This window comes from Calonectris borealis, chromosome 7, assembly GCF_964195595.1.
Source record: "Calonectris borealis chromosome 7, bCalBor7.hap1.2, whole genome shotgun sequence".
In the NCBI taxonomy this organism is placed as follows: Eukaryota; Metazoa; Chordata; class Aves; order Procellariiformes; family Procellariidae; genus Calonectris; species Calonectris borealis.
In genome coordinates, this window is record NC_134318.1 from 37655242 (window position 1) to 37671855 (window position 16614).

The 16614-nt window shown below is 40.6% G+C and overlaps 1 protein-coding gene across 1 annotated transcript in view; it reads right to left on the reverse strand.

Annotated features, from left to right (window-relative positions):
- EIF3A (eukaryotic translation initiation factor 3 subunit A) overlaps positions 1-14075 on the reverse strand; it is a 35589-nt gene extending 21514 nt beyond the window's left edge. Inside the window, exons 1-9 of the mRNA XM_075155159.1 lie at positions 13920-14075; positions 9867-10057; positions 9533-9669; positions 6254-6417; positions 4750-4949; positions 3506-3714; positions 2329-2500; positions 1207-1311; positions 302-400 (exon numbers count right to left, since the gene is read on the reverse strand). Of these exons, the coding sequence (XP_075011260.1) occupies positions 302-400; positions 1207-1311; positions 2329-2500; positions 3506-3714; positions 4750-4949; positions 6254-6417; positions 9533-9669; positions 9867-10057; positions 13920-13968 (1326 nt within the window). The 5' untranslated portion in view covers positions 13969-14075. The remainder of the gene's footprint in view (positions 1-301; positions 401-1206; positions 1312-2328; positions 2501-3505; positions 3715-4749; positions 4950-6253; positions 6418-9532; positions 9670-9866; positions 10058-13919) is intronic.
- Positions 14076-16614: the final 2539 nt, after the last annotated feature.

Here is a 16614-nt window from a genome sequence, read left to right on the forward strand (position 1 = left end):
GTTTTAAGAAATGATGAATTACCTTAAATAAGACATCATAGATCAGTAATGAAGAAATTCTACGCAAGAGATTATGCCACTGTCTGCAACCACTATTAAGTATAGCTACTACGGCTGTACCTAAATGATGTACAAACCTGAAGATACAGGTTATATACTGGAAAAAAGTATTTCAAAATCGTAATGGTCTTCTATTTGATGGAAAAAATTTACTTCAGCATTGAAGTTTCCAACTTAATGTTCTTCCAAGGTATTTTCTAACTTATATATACTTATGAACATATATTTTCTTTATTCATACCTGCTGCAGAAGGCGAAGAATGGTATTGTTTTGCAGATGAGGAACATACAGCTGCAGTTCAGGTTCCTTTTCAGCCTGGTCTTTCACCCAGTTCAGAACCTATCAAAATTCTGAAAAGTTACTCTATCTGCATCAACCCTTAAAAACTTCAACATTAAAGTACAAAGCATGGTTCTTAAATACTTCTGGTTTACAGCTCATGAAACAACAGCACTTCTGTACAGATACTACACTCTTCTACTGAAGTGTATCTTTTGATCAGAACACTTTTATTTATAATGAATAGCTAACATTTTTTGTATGAAGGCGACTGACAGTACTGGCAACATTTACCACACTGCTAATTTACCTTCAAGTTCTTTTAGCACCTCAAATATCTTTGTTCCCACTATCAAAGAAAAAGAACATGATGTGCTTCATCAGTTGCAGAATTTACATTTACCTAGTCAACAGCTCTCACATTATTTTACCTCCCAATACTCTACATTTTAATAGTAAAAACAGTCATCGGTATATTTTTCCACTTCCCACACAACCCACTTGCATGCATATGCACGTGTGCACACACAGTTTTCTCATTTCTGCATCTTTAAACAAAATTTGACTCAGTATCATCTCCACCAACAAGACCTTCTGATATGTTCCCAAAACTCTGCACCTTTATAGGGGCCCTCTGAATAGCACCCTAGAGACCTGAAGGAATTTTCATTCTGTTTAATAATCTGGTGTACTACGTATATCAGATGTTACGTACATGTTACTGTAATGGAATTTGATCAAATAAAGCCTACCATTGAAATTTCTGGCAATAGAAAAAGCTAGCTGGTATTTACCACAAATCAATATTCAAATAACAGACCATCAGTCAAGGCCAATTACTATACACACAGAGCTACAAAACTTACCTTGCTGACACGGCTACATAACTTGAGCGGGTGAAAGTCTACTTCAAGCCAATTGTAAAGTTCTTTCACTTCTGGAACAACATATTGCACTACGTTGAACCTTACCTACAGTCAACAAAAAAATCCAAAGATCTCAAAATAAATACAATATTAACAAATAGTTATGCTTTAAGAATTTTATATTCAAGAATTTAAATAGGCACCACACGTACCTTTTAATGTAGGAGACTACTTATTTTTTAATACAGCATTCTTAATTGCAGTGACAATAACTCTACGCTACATCATTTAACTATTTAAAAATAGAAAAGTAGACAAAAAACATATAAATATTTAGACTAGAGTAACACCCTCAACTTAGCCATTTCTAAGATACAAGTCCTACTACACAGATGTAGGCCCATATCCAAACTAAAACCACATATCTCAGTTCGTAAGTAAACTTCTGAAGTGTGGCTTTAAGGCAAACTGGAGATGTACCGGAAGAAGAATTAACGCAAACTGTAAAATGAACCTTGAATGTAAGTTTTAGGCATGCATGCAAACGACTGCAAGAAATTCAAACATCCTCTGAAAATACCTCACTATGATTGAATGCCTAATTTGTTTATGAATATCTGAGGAGGTCTGAAGATAGATAAATCTAGCCTCCCTTCAAATTAAGCACAAGGAAGTTTTCATAATCACTTAGATCCTTACGGTCTGCTATTTGATATCTGACCTGTGCTTATCCAAAATACATTTAAAACAACAAAATAAACACTTGGTTCAGTTAATTACACACCTTAGAGTAGGGGGAAAAAAACCAAAGTTCTAGCTCACAACCCTTTTCAGACCCCTCAGAGTTTCAAAATGACATTTGTTGCTTGGGTGACATAAAGGACAATATTGAATCTGATTCGTTAGGGCACACAAGCATTCAGGCCTCCCATTATTGCTGACATTTCCGAACAGTCCTCCTTGTGACTCTGAAATTTTAACACTATACCGTAAGTCATACAATTAACCATATAGCTGTTTTAAACTGCTGTCCCATAACTAAGCACAGTGCTCTAGAAGGAGAACAGTCCAAAAAAGAGGACTCAATGTTTAAAAGCTGCTCATCTGAACACCACTACCTACCATATCATTAATGAGACTGCCACGTGTAGGTGGGGCCTGAAGACCCAACAAGGTTGCCAGACGTCGTTGTTTCTCAACAATGATGCCATCCATATCCAGAAGGCGAGCAATATCAGTTCTCTCAGGAGTTATAGGAATTGACAGAGTGGCCAAAAGGACTCGAGTAGACATCCTGTTGACAAAGTATAACCACAAAAGATGAACTGCAAGAGAACACTAATTAATTCCTTTTCATACATGTGCCAATTCAAGAGTAGGAATGAGTAGCATTCATGATGCAAAACTGTGTAAAAATACCAGCAATAACAGAAAAGATGCCAACTGCGCAATAAGAGTACCGAACGCAGTTCTTCAGTAACCAAGGGAAAGATTTTGATAAAATCTTTTCATTGCTTACATATGTGTGTATATACATATGTATATATTCACAGAAATGATGACGAAATGTAAGCTGCCTCTGTAAATATCAAAATACTATAAAATAATGAAAACAGCAGAAAGCAGCACCTTTAAAAACTTATTTTAGCTGCAAATCCATACCAGTCATTTTGATTGCATTGATTTTTGAAATTTACTGTGGAAGCCAGATATACCTTTTGATGTAACGATACAAATGACATTAAATATTTAAATTCTGACCTTAGTACCCAGATGAAAAGGAATTTCCATAGAGTATTTATTCCCACCAGATTCTGATTCTATAAAGGCCTGTACATGAACTTCAGAGGTTAATGCAGTTAATGATTCTGCATGCCTCAAAAGTCTTGCCAGTATCATACTTGTTACCAAAAAATTACAGGCCATTTGGCTATACAGACTTTTATATATTAAGGAAAAGTTTATACTAGTTGTAATGAAATCTTGTGAAGTAAATACCAGCACTCAGAAGAGGAAAAGGAAGGAAAACACAGATACTTATTAACTTGCTTAGCTTCCCAGTCAGTAACAGAGAAGGAAGCGTAACTAAGGTGATCCTGATGTTTGCGTTATTTACACTGTACTGTTGTATATCCTTCTTGCTCTAGGTTTCTTTTGAGGCAATTAGTACTTGCCACTTTAAGCACAGGTGCTCGTAGCCATATATGTCATCTGCTTCTTTTGGGGTACAATTTAATTTATTTTTGAATCTATGAGGTTAAAAATAGAATCTAAGATCACATTAAATATCTTTCCCCACCTCTGCATCTCCTCTTGCGTGAGATTCTTTCGCATTTCTCTTGATAAATGATAAAGGCGGTGAAGTGTGGATGCGTGAAAAAGAGCATTTCCTGATTTCCAGAAGACAGTTGAAACTTTGTGATAGTAATTTGCCATCAGTTGTGGTTTGGGTGGTTTCTTAGACAGTGCAAATAGCCCATGAATATCCTCCACTGCTTTGAAAGCTTCCTAAAAAAAAAAAAAAAAAGAAATGCACTACTTTTAGGAAGTTTTTTGCAACACCCAAAAAAGGGAAAAACATACATTCACTAAAGGTTATAAGATAATATATTTAATACCACTGAAAGCTGTGATTTTCAGTTTTGCCAGTTACATGACATTAAATACTTCTTTCCTAATAAAGAAATTATTTAGACATACTGCAAATCCATTAACTATCTGCTTAGAATTTGGTAGTTAACGATTAGTTCACATAATTTTTTGAAAATTGGTTTCTTTCAGATTTTCAAGCTACAAACCAAGGGGGGGGGGAAACACCAACAGAGTAACAAAAATACTACTGTTTTAGTATTATACCAGTTCCACTATTTACTGGTTTTACCATTTTTCATAAAAATAATTTTTGTGATCAAAAATGGGTATAGTTTCCCTAAAAATACATATAATCTTGGAAATGCCTTACATGTAATTACTTACATACCTAAAAAGGAAACAACACAAGAGAAAACATTCTCCAAATTCACAAAAGCAAAAAATGACAACCTTGGCTTTTTACAGAATTTAACATTAGAGAGGTGGAAAAGCAAAGCATCTCCTTGAAAAATTTGCCTTGACAGTGCCCTCACTGGCTAGACACTAACATAATTCAACCAGCGATGCTGGTGCCCCAGCCTAATAGCAGGCTTTAACACTTACCAACCACTTCCCAGTGACCTAATTCATGAGAACGCAAGATGGCAGAGGTGAAGGTGCCATCACCAACTTCTCATTTTCACAACTCAAAAAGACTTCAGCCACTTTACCATTAACTACTACCAGCAGAAGCTTGGTTTGAAATGCTATGCGAAAACAGCAATCCCAGGAATATCAGACTAAGTATTCAATATGCATGTAGAACCACATTCTAGATATTAAAACTTTATTCTTCAGCTATTATCCTGTCTTTACCTTGGAGTATATACCATGAAACATGACCTGCGCGGAACAGATTCTGGAAAGGCTGTAGTGTGATTACAGTGTGATTACAGGAGCCCTGCTGCATACCTGCCACAGCTCCATGCTAATAGCACTGTCAAGCTGCACAAGCCTGGTCTCCAAGTGCATTGACTGACTGTCAGGATTGTTGAGGTTGATTGCTGTGCTTTGGTTATGATGACGCTGGATCTGCCCCAAATGCATTCGCAGGTTGTCACAGAGTTTACGGAACTCAGCTTTACGCGTGTACTGCAGGCAGAACTTAAAAGCTGCAAAAATGAACAATGTAAATTAAGAACGCTCACTAACGGTAACTTCATGGTAGTTCTAAATGGGATTCAAATATGTAAATCAGTACATTTAAAGAATCTTCATTTACAGTCCAAAGACATATCAAACAAGATGCAATCTAACTGTCACACATAATGAATAAGTGAGAATGCAGAGGACTTCCATCTCGATCTCAAAAAAAAGAAAATGCTTCTGCATAACTAAGCTTAAGTAGCAAAGGGAATCCTTTGACTCTCTTTAAAAATGTTCTAGTTTAAGCAGTGGTTCTAGCTTTTATTTTGAACTCAGTGCAAATAAAATTCTGTGAATGGCATGAATTCAGATTTTGGCTTTGTAAAATGTGGGAAAAAATTCTCAAGTCATCTAAATATGGTAAAGTTAAACAAAGCTTTCAAATTACTGGAAATAACACAGAAAAAAATTGTCTTTGATCCCGTAGTTCCCCTCAAAAATCTGTTTTTGCTTTGCCCACTGTCACTCTGAAAATTCTAAAATATCTCTACCAGAAACAGGCAAAAAAGTCTCAAGACTGTAGCACAAAGACTTAAATACACTAAAGCACCTAGAACTCACCTGACGGTCATCTTGCCTAATGTACTTGCACAATTTGGATCCAGAGTTAAAAATCTAACAGACTCTTCTTTTCAAAAATACAGAGCCCTGAGTTATACATACAAAGGAAAACATTTTTCCACTCATCTCTCACCCTTAAGAAAAGATTAACATGTAAGTATTCATTCTTACAAATTCAGTTTTTGCAGAATAATGCCAGCAAGAATCAGACTAGACTACTTCCTGTTACCTTCTGCATAATATTTTGCTAAGTTACGTCAGTGTCAAAATTGATAGTGCATCATAATTTTACAGTACCCTTTTTGTACACTAGTTTTTGAAGTTAGCTGACATAGAATACATTAATGGAAGACACATTTGCCATTCCGGGTAATAAAATGAAAACACAACTAATTTAGATCAGTAAGTTGGAAAAAATAAAGACACAGAACCAGTAATTCTCATATTCTCAGTATGTCCAGGAAAAAATAACTTTTTTCTTGCAGGTTCTGTTACAGGAAAAGATGAGTGTCCAGAAATCTCAGTAATTTTAAGAAACCTCTGTAATTTTAAGAATAGTATGTGTGTACATACATATGCTCAAGAGATTAACACATTTCCAACTCTGAAGCAATATCCAGATAGAAACAACCTTTCATTTTCTAGTTTTACATGTAATATAGAAGTCCTAGATCTCATCATACTTTAAGTTTCCATCTTTTTGACTTACCTTGCTGTGCAATATCATGGTACAGGCGTTCCACTCGAGAATTATTTCGGAGAAGATCCAAACATTGTCTATACGATTCCCATAGAAATTTAACCCAGGGTGTCAAAAGCAGTCGATCAGTACGATCCTGAGTGTCCTCTCCACTTACAGCACTCAAAAGAACACTATGGTCGGGGCAGGGAGGAGTAAGGAAAAAAAAAGTGTTTTATTCCCCACAATTCTCATCAAGAGAATTTCTTATCAAGATCTAAGATGAGACTGGATGAATCTGAACAGCTAACTGCTGTTGAACAGTCTATTGCTTATTTTCAGATTGGTCCCTCAGACTTCTCCCTTTTCCTTTAAAGGCTGTAGATAACTTTTCTTGCTTCAAACTTTGGCCCCTGCATATACGACTGACATGTACAAGCTCCGGAGGTAAGAGACATCAGGACCTTTTGTATCCTTCATATGAGTACGCCAAAGGATACTAATTCCAAGATTTTCACCTTCCCCCTTCTACCAGGGAGCTGCGCTCTGTACCTCTATTAGATCCAAGTATCACTGTCTACTCAGATACTTTCCTACTTGCTGCCAGAGAGCTCACTTCTTGTTGACATATGACACAGAAGCAAGGTGTGCCTTACAATCTGCAGACATCAAAAACTAGAATATTTACATTAAAGTACCAAATCCTTTCAAAATTCTGACACGAAAAAGATGCTTAAAGATGTCAGAAGTAAGATATGATAATCTTGCATTTCGGGGCATTCCCTCATTCACAGAAATACAAGATTGGAAAGAATTCCCAAGACACTGAGACAAATTCAGTGCTATGGCCCACATGATCCCTTTCTGCTAAACAGTCCTCCCAGCATGACAAACTTACAAAGAATCATCTTCCCTAAGCCTTCATTTTTAAAATCCTTTTTGGACTATACTTCTAATATAAACTCCCAACTCTTGTAATTCTCTTCTACTACACTGCTTCCAGTTCTAATTTACTTCCTTGAGCACTAGTACCACATACAATATTAAAGATGACATTTCACCACCAGTGCCTTCTCCAATAGATCAAGCACTGAATTCAGCAAAAAAATATGAGAAGTCTAGAAAACAGGCCCTAAAAACACTAAAGAAACTGTGGTTGTTCAGATAAAGAAGTGTGACTGAAAAGATACATTTTCTAGTCCTCAGTTATATAAAAGAGAACAAGGAAAAGAGAGGGCAGTCAATCTTCAATGTCTATTAGTGGGATTCCTCTGTAACAAAGACTATTTCAGGCACTGGAAGTAACATGAATGACACTGCCATCCTGGAACAACTACTGAAGACAGGTCAGTAACCTTTTCATTTTTTGCAAAGAATGAGTTCTCAACTTCTACCAGAGAGCTTTGCCTAAATCCAGAGCCTTCTACTCCATGTCCGTGTGTTTTATTTGACTACTATAACTCTATTCCTCACAGTCGCCTACACAAGACAAAATGTCCTCTACTTTGATAATTTCTTCCAATTTTCTATCATCAGTAAATAAGACTTTGACTTTTTTAGTTTCTATGCCAAGATTTTAATTGAAAGAATTCCCACTGACTTCACTCTTGCTTTGTATCTCCTTTCGTCATTACATGTCATCAGTTTCTCACTAGGCAATGTCTTAGTCCCCTTCCAATTCAACAGCCCTTCTGATATGGTATCAACATTTTTATTTTTCCCCAGGTTAGATCTCTGGCATTTCTTGAACGTAAAAAATTAAGTTACCAAATAAAATTCTAATGTAATCAGATGTCATCTACCCTTTGGCAAGCCTGTGCTGAATTTTATCTTATTTTTAACTCCATCTACTACTTCCTTCCTTCAAAACTCATACTAAAGACCCGAATGTTATTATGATCAAGATAACACATGGGCAGCTCTTCAGACCACTACTCAGTCCTACATACGGATGACAAGAAAACACACTGTCTGCTCAGATGTATATGCAGAGCTTTGGTACCCAAAATATCTCCTGACATTTTTAAAACTCTAGGAGAGAAACTATGCTGTCACCCAACATGAAGAGAAAGCTGACTTTTCCATTCTCCTCGGAAAGGGTATTTCCATGCTCTAAAAACCTCTCTCTTTCTTTTATTCCAGAATCAATATTCTTACAGAAATCAGTAGCAAAGTATTGCTTTAATCTTCAGACCGCACCTAGGATGGCTAATCTCAATCCACCTCCTCAGAATTTTAACCACCATTTTTCCTAGAATTCTCCACTTATGGCTGAAGATCCTTTTGTTATTTCTCTTAATATCTTCTGCATTTTTTAATATCTTAATTTGGTTTGACTTACAGAAATTTTAATTTATTCCCTACACTTTTGGGTTTTTTAAAGGATATGGACATATGGCTTCTTCGAAACTCAGCTGAAATGGTTTAAAACATTTCTTCACCCCCACCTTGTCACCCCTCTTCCACCGATGTCACCACATACATAGCTGTACTATCAGAGTTAATGTGAGCATTGCCTAAATCAAGAGATTCATTTGAAGAACATAAATATGCAATCAGAGCTAACCTCACTTTGCCTGAAGCAGATTGGGATGTTCTCCCACAAACCATTCTGACAACAGAATAGTGACTTCTTGCAGAGCTGGAGAGTGGTTTCATCTTAACCTGGCACTACTCGCTTAAGCAAGGTCTAAGTGAAGATCTATACACAACCTAAAACAGATATATTTACTGAATCTTTTTTCCATTCCTTCTACATTCTCATTATCCATCCAATTAATTGTAACACTCTGAATTTACTTTTTATACCCTTTCTTCTATTATCTCATCAGTTACCCAAGCAATTATAAAGTAACATTACCTTTTGTTTGTACATGCACAATGTGGTCAGAAAGACTGGAGGTTATCACATACAGGAATTAAATTAGCCTAATGTAATTAATAGCATTTGTACATCAACTGATAATGAGCAGCTTTCAATAATAAACTCTCCAGTACCTTTACAGATGCAGACCTGAGTAGACCCTAGAAAGCGGTGACCCAACTCCCAGAACCGCCCCTATCGTAGCTACGTTTTCTATTCTTTACTACTTACTTTCTTTACTTTTCTTTACTCGGACTTAGGATTTTGTTCAATGCAAAATACTACTCCTGGTTTTTTTTCCCTACTTTTAGAATCTCTAGACCACCACTAGTATTCCATTTCAAATCCACCATCTTTATATCTCAGTTCTCTGAATTGCCAATATCCTTCATGAAAATAAGGATACTTTGCTGTGAAGTGCTACATTTTAAAGAAAGGCTGCCTACCTTTCTGGAGTTTGAATGTTATCTAAGTCTTCTATGTCCAGTACCATCTGCTGGGATTCTTCCTTTGCTGCTTCTGTTTTTTCTTCAGCTAATTTTAAATAGGCTCGAACAACATCTTCCAAAGATTTGATGTTTACCTACATCAAAGGCAGAAAATGGGAAGATGTTTCCACCCACAATAGGCAGCAAATATTTAAAACGTAAATGCTACAAAACTAGGAACAACTAAAAGGCAGATTAAATCTAACTCAAGACAATCAGTTACTGTTAGATCACATCAGCTGACATATACCGTGCTTGCTACAAATAAAAAAAAAATATTCAAAAGCCATACCTGCTGGCAAATATTCTTGTACTGGTACAGTCCTTCTTTTGCCAGGTGACTCTTGCGGAGATCCACACAGAGTTCCAGGTACTTCAACATAATTGGCTCGTGGATTTTCTGCCATGTTCGGTGTTTTTTACTTTTCATAACATCATAGAGAACATCAAGGGCAGGCTGCTTTTTGCCGACCTCAAGGAATTCTGAAAGTAAAATCCAATTAGCAAAAGACTTGGAAACCAGAAGATGCATGGTTTTATGCTTAACATTGTAAACTTTTAGAATTTAATCAACTCTAACCAACGTTCATTGATCGTTTGATTTAGCTGGCCATATCAAAAATGTTGGCAGATGCAACTGCAGTGGCAGCCTTTCAATGACATAACTGGCAAACGAACACAGACTTCTCCATTAACATGAAAATTTCAGGATGGCAGAGATGTCTCTCCATCCATCAAGGCATGACCAGGCGCTTCATACATATTAATAAAATATACACATCCAGTTTTAAAGCTAGTTTCATCAAGAAGGACAATGAATACAAACCACAAGGCTTGTAGTACAGCACCTACCAACATCATTCACCAAGATGCAAACCATCCAGTGAATTTGACTTAAAAAAGTGTCCTGCTCTCAAGCCAAGAAAGAAAGAAAGAAAGAAAGAGAGAAAGAAACTTCACTCAGAAAAGCTGTTTGGATTTTTTTTTTTTTAACTCAAGTGTGTCTAGAGGTTCAGTTTATAGAACAGTTACACTAAAAGCTGCTACCATCCAATTGAAGGGTCAGGCATTTTTTAAACCAGCCTTGCTGCTGAAACCAGTGTCCCATTTATTCATTCCCTAAGCAGCTGCTGTTACTAATGGGATCTCTCATAGATAGGAGTTGCTGTGATGCTGATATACCACACATTCTCCTCAGTACAAAATACAGCAAACCATCCACAGGCAAATACCGAAGCAGCACTGCCAGCAACCAGCATACACACAGGCTCTACACTAAAGGCACTCTTAACTGCAGAAAAGCAAGACAAAAGAACATGGAGAATGGAAGGCAAACAGGTTTAAAAGATAAGGAGTACAGCTAAAAGGAAATGTGTGTGTTCTTAACCGATGAGGGGCGGAGTCAGTACTTTCCATGAAGTACTTTGGAAATCCCTACATTCCAAAAGCAGAAACAGCAGAAGGGATTGAAGCAGGAGGCTGCCTCAAGATGCTCAGACATCACACAGAGCTTCTAAGTTTTAGAATCTTAGAATCGAAGTTAAACATGGCTAAAAGATCTATTTTGAAAGCAGCAGGGTTCTTTTAATTTAAGGACCCCAATAGCACATATTCGGGGCTTGTGTAAGATGAGCAAGTTACTTTATAGAATGTAACATTTAAAGATAATAAAAGCTACAATGTGACAGTATTCAGCAGTATTTTTTTTACTCACACAGGGAATTTTAATAAAGCTATCCTCCATCCCATAATTTACAGTTATTCTACTTCAGTGCTGCTTTTGAGGCAATTACTGCTTGGCTTTACAATTTTTTATTTATGAAAATAAACTTGAAAGGCAAGTTTAATCTTGCAACAATGCCAGGCCATTCCAACCACAACTCTCAGGGGTCGATAACCAACTGGACAAAGCACAAAATTAATTCATATTGTTTTGAAACTTTTAATTAACTCTGGTTAAGCAAGTTCTTACCAGCAAGTCAAATAATTAAGGCTAATTTAACAGACACTATAGTAAAAGCACACACAAAGTGAACCTGAAGAGTCAAATACAGCACACATCACCATGCCTTGCAGTAGAAACTGTAAGTTATGGGAACCAAGATTTGTAACAGACAAAATGTGAAGCCTTAGCCCCTGAATAGCTGTCAGAATTGCATTTTTTCTATTTTTTTTTTTTTTTTTAATACCACTTAAAATGCTAAAAGGTATCCAAAACAACTGAAGTTCTGGAACTAACTAATACATATTGACAACTCATCTACTGCTAACTCAAAATCCCAAATTAAGCTAAGTTTTCGATCTGAGAAAATGTATGTCATTACAGCAGGTGACAAAGATGTCACGGGTTATCCAATATCTCTAATAGAGAGCAAACCCAATATCTGCAACAATAAAACACTCCCAAAAGTTGCATTACAACCTTGACTACAAAGCAATGCCAGATATTAACAATAGCTAAGGGTTGGCTTTGACCTACATTTATCTGACCTGATCTGTAGGTCATTTATCTGACCTACATTTTGTTAGGAAAAACAGCCTTTCTTACATATCTGTACACATTTACAATCATTCAAGCTCTTACTTCCGAACATCTTCTATGTATGTTGAGGTCACTGAGAATCTGAAGCATAAAGAGCTCCTAAATGCTCACTTAAGCCTTATGTATAAAATGCAAACACTGAAACTCTGGAAACTGCACTGAATGTTCCAATTTGAAACATCAGTTTAACATTAAACCGCTTCCTGTGACATACAACCTGCCTTAGGTACAACTTCTCACCCTTTATTGTACTTGGACATGGTGAGATGGAGCCCCTGCAGTCTGCAAGGCTTGACATCGCTTGTCACGTTTTCCATTCAGCCTACGAGACTCAGGATTGCTAGCGTTTGTCTAGAGAACACTCCCTTCAGCTCCAACCCCTCAGTTCAAATCTACTCCTCCAGTTTGTTAGAATTTAGTAGACTTGCAGCAGTGCAAGAGATGTGAATTTAAAACGGCTCTTCAATACCAGGAAAGCAACAATAAAATGTCAGATTTAAACAGTTTAAGGTCAATATTCCAGCAATGTGACTTGCTCACCAAGTAAGTACAACTTACTGTACGCAAGAATTCTGAAGTTTAATTACGGTTTATATACTACAGTATGTGCATCGTTTCCAGTAAAAGGACTGCTAAAATACAACTTCATCTTTGGAAGTTGATTGAAGCTGGTTTTATCTTCCATCTTGTTATCTCTGTCTTTTATCTTTGTGGGAATGATTTTTACAATTAATTTTAGATTAGAAATCTTGAGAACGTGCAGTACTTTATTTAACAGTTTCTCGTTAAAATACCAAGTACTTGAATTTTGTATAGTCCCCAGACTATACAGCCTCTTTAGCTGTCATTTCAAGACCCACACATCATCTGTAATTTTTGGATAGCTTTAAGTGTCATCCGGCAATCAGCCCTGTGACAATGAAGGGTCTAAATGGTCTTGCAAGGTGCTTAAAATAGAACACCATAAAAAAAGAAGCATCAAAGCCATATATTTAGCCCGAAAGGAGACAGCTGATAAATATAACCAGGCCGGTTTTATATGTGGCAGTCAGTGAGACAGCTACAGCGCAGCCCTCCTTCCTTTCTATTCCAGGGGTAAACTTATGCATCAGCCTGTGCAACATTTAAGAAGTTTAATCACTTGCATTCTCACCAGAGTCACGTGAAGGACGGGACTACTAAATACGAAGCCCACAGGAAAAACAGGGCCCGGGATCAGACCGGTTTTGAAAGCACCCCGAAGCGGGTGCGAGATCCGGGCTGGACACCTCACGCCAAGCCCCCGGCCAGCGGAGAGCCCCTTCCCGTCCGCGGGCACGGCGGTGGCTTTGCGGCGGCTCCCGCGGGCGCAGGGCCGCAAGCTGAGGCGCCGCGGGGCCCGGCCGAGCTGCCCTCGGCAGCACAGGCCCCCGCCGCCGCGACCCCCGCTTCGCCCAGGGCCCGCTCACCGCTTCCGCCCGCGGGCGGCCGGGGGCCCCGCCGGGGAGAGGGAGGCGGAGCCGGGTCGGGCCCGCTCCCCGCGGCCGCCCGGGCCTCGCCTCCGCCATGCGGCGCGGCCGGCGCCGGCAGGCCTCGGCCATTTCCTCGCAGCAAGGCGGCGCCGCGCCGCTCCTGGGCAGCCTCTCCTCAGCGCCAGGGAGGCGCCGGCCGAGGCCCCACGCCGCGCCGCACCGAGGGGCCGGCAGAGGGGCTCTAGGGCCGGGCAAGGCCCGGCGCGGCCAGGGGAGGGGAGCGGCACACGCTGCCCGCCACGGCGGGCAGAGCGGGAGGCGAACCGGCGGTGGGGGGACGGCCCGCACTGACCGTTCGCCCGCTTCAGGGCATTCTCGGGCCGCTGGAAGTACACCGGCATGATGGCGGCGGCCTCTCCTCACAGGGCGGCGGCGGCGGCTCGCTCCGTGCTCCAGCCAGGCAGCCTGCGAGGCCGGAAAGGGAGGGCGGCCCGTCACCCGCGCGCGCTGACGTCGGCGGAAGCGGAAACCCCTCCTGGCGTGCGGGCGGGGCGGCGGGCGGCGGCAGGGCCGTAAGGCGACCGTGAGGCGACGCCGGGGAGCGCGGCCCTGCCGGGCCCGGGTCCGGGCCTCGGCCTGCCCGCGCACCGTCGCTGGGAGGTCCCGGCGGGGAACGTCCGCCCCCGGTGGCTTAGCCCGGAGCCCGTCGGAGCGGGAGCCCCGATGGCTGACTGGCCCAAGCACCGGGGCGCTCGGTGAGCCCGCCGCCGAGAGCCGTGCTTCAGGCGTGGCTGGTTTCCGCTGTTAGTTCCCAGGTGGCATCCCGTGCTGTGCCGCGGAGGCTCGGGGGCGGAGGGGCTGCAGTGCAGGAGCCCGGTTAGGTTTGCCACACAGGCAGGGGCCGGTCACAGCCGGTTGTGCGGGGGTGGGTGCAGACCCTGCAGTTCGGGGCAGACCGTGGCTTGATCAGACCCTCGGTGGCGGCAGCCCTCCCAGCCGAGGAGCCGGCTTGTGGAGCTCCACGAAGCCATTCGGCTAACTTAGCCCTAAGCTTTTGGATTAACTAAATTTAATGCAGAAGAACATCTTGGCAAAGAATTCATCATGTGTGCTGAGCCTTTGCTCTTCATGCGTTCAGCCGGTTCAGAAATGGTACTTCGGGGCAGTGAAGAACTTGCAGAAAGGCCCTGCTTCTGTGTGCACGTAGTCATCACCAGCTGCAGATTTTATTCTTAATCTTAAAAATTTGGGAAACTATTTCAGAGGAACTCAGCCATTCCTTTTAAGAGCAGTAGTAATAGCAATATTCCTATGAGTGTACATGTGATAACTACTAGTGCCAGCGTGTATTTTTCAAAACTGATGTGAAAATTTCTGTTGGGATATGTAGACGCAATGGAAGCTGTATAAAGGTCTGTGAATTTATACACAAAAGTCCTATAACAGCAGCAAGTGAATGTGTGACTAATGGGATATTTTGGATGAGTAAACAGCAGAACAGCGTGTCTCCACGTAAGGCATTGAACACAGTGTGCTCTTCGGTCTTTCAGCAGAGATGCGCACCTCTGCAGGTAGATCATTGATGACATCATGACTGGAGCCGTGACCGTCTGCAGACCCAGCTGTCTTGCACTGGTTTCTTAAGTAATCTAAGTATGGTTTTTCCAAAAATATGTAGGTAGATGGAGAGGTCGTCTGTTTATGATGACTAAAGACACCCTGTTCTTGTCTTTAGAATTTCTGTTTTGGTACGTTTCTTTCTGTATACTTGTTGTTTGGTTTCTTTTTGCATACTGTTCACACTAACCATCTTGCATGGCCACCAGTAAGTTTCATAACTATTATACAACACGTTTAAAAATTTACTTTTAGGGTTGGTATGTAATCACAGTTTATTGCTAAACAGAAAAATAATTAAAACTAAGATCCAAAAACACACGGTCACTGTATGGAAGCTTTAGCATCGCCAGTGTCTCCATGTAACACCGATCCTTTTCACTCTATTGCATGAGCCTCCATTCTAGGATAAAAAAAAAAGCTTTTTCAGGCTCTCTGCACTTGGGAGATTCTTTACGTCCTTGTGTCCTTGGTCTTTGACATCTGGTGACCGGTGTTGTACACAGTGTTCTCCATCAGGCCACACTATTGATTTATACAACGGTATTTTAATACGGCCTGCATTGTGAACTGTCTCTGGCAGCCTAGTTGTTTCTGTTTCAAACCACAGTTATACATTCAGTAGAGTCTTCATTAAGCTATTTATAGTGCTGAACAAGTCCTTTTCTTGTCTTCATAAAACTAATTTAAAAGTCTGTCAGACGCCTACCAGAGACACCGCCCCGGTCTGGATGGCAGCCTCCCAGCATCCGCAGGCCGCCTGTGCCGAGTTGCCGGAGCCAGTGCCTATCCTAGGGCCTTGCAGCCTTCTTTGGGGGGGCATCTGCGCCCTGGCAGGGGACCACGGGTGTGCGGATGTATTTATTGATGGTTTCTAGCAGCATTTGCTGTTCAGGAGCCCACTCCACTTCTCTGAAACTCTCTGAAGTTCCTGAAAGCCCTCCAAGCTTGAATCGGATGATTCTGTGTCAGGAGCAGTTTTTATGAGAAAAGACCTCATGTCTCTTTCTACAGTAGCTAAATATATTAAATGTGTGTGCTTTAACTTTATGCCTTTAAGAAAACCATATGATAGGATACGCTTTAGTGTTCCCTAGCCAGGCGTGATCCTTGACGGGCCTGGCCTCTCTCCCAGGACTGCACAGTTTCTTCAGCAGCTTCTGATGCTCCTGTAGTTATCCCAGGTATTTTGGAAGTTTCTTCTTCCTAATCTGCTTCTTCCTAATCTACTTCCTTCTTCCAGTATCTGCTCTGTGCCATTAGTGGAGTTTGCGCATTGTGGCTTCCGTGTGTGGTATCCAGTACCATTGTTCATCCAAACTTAAAAATGAGGTCTCTTAATTCTCAAATAAACACGTCGATGCATGGAGTTGCTCAGGAATAGCTGTTATGCTTTATGAATATTCCTCACCTTACTTGGGCCTCCTTTC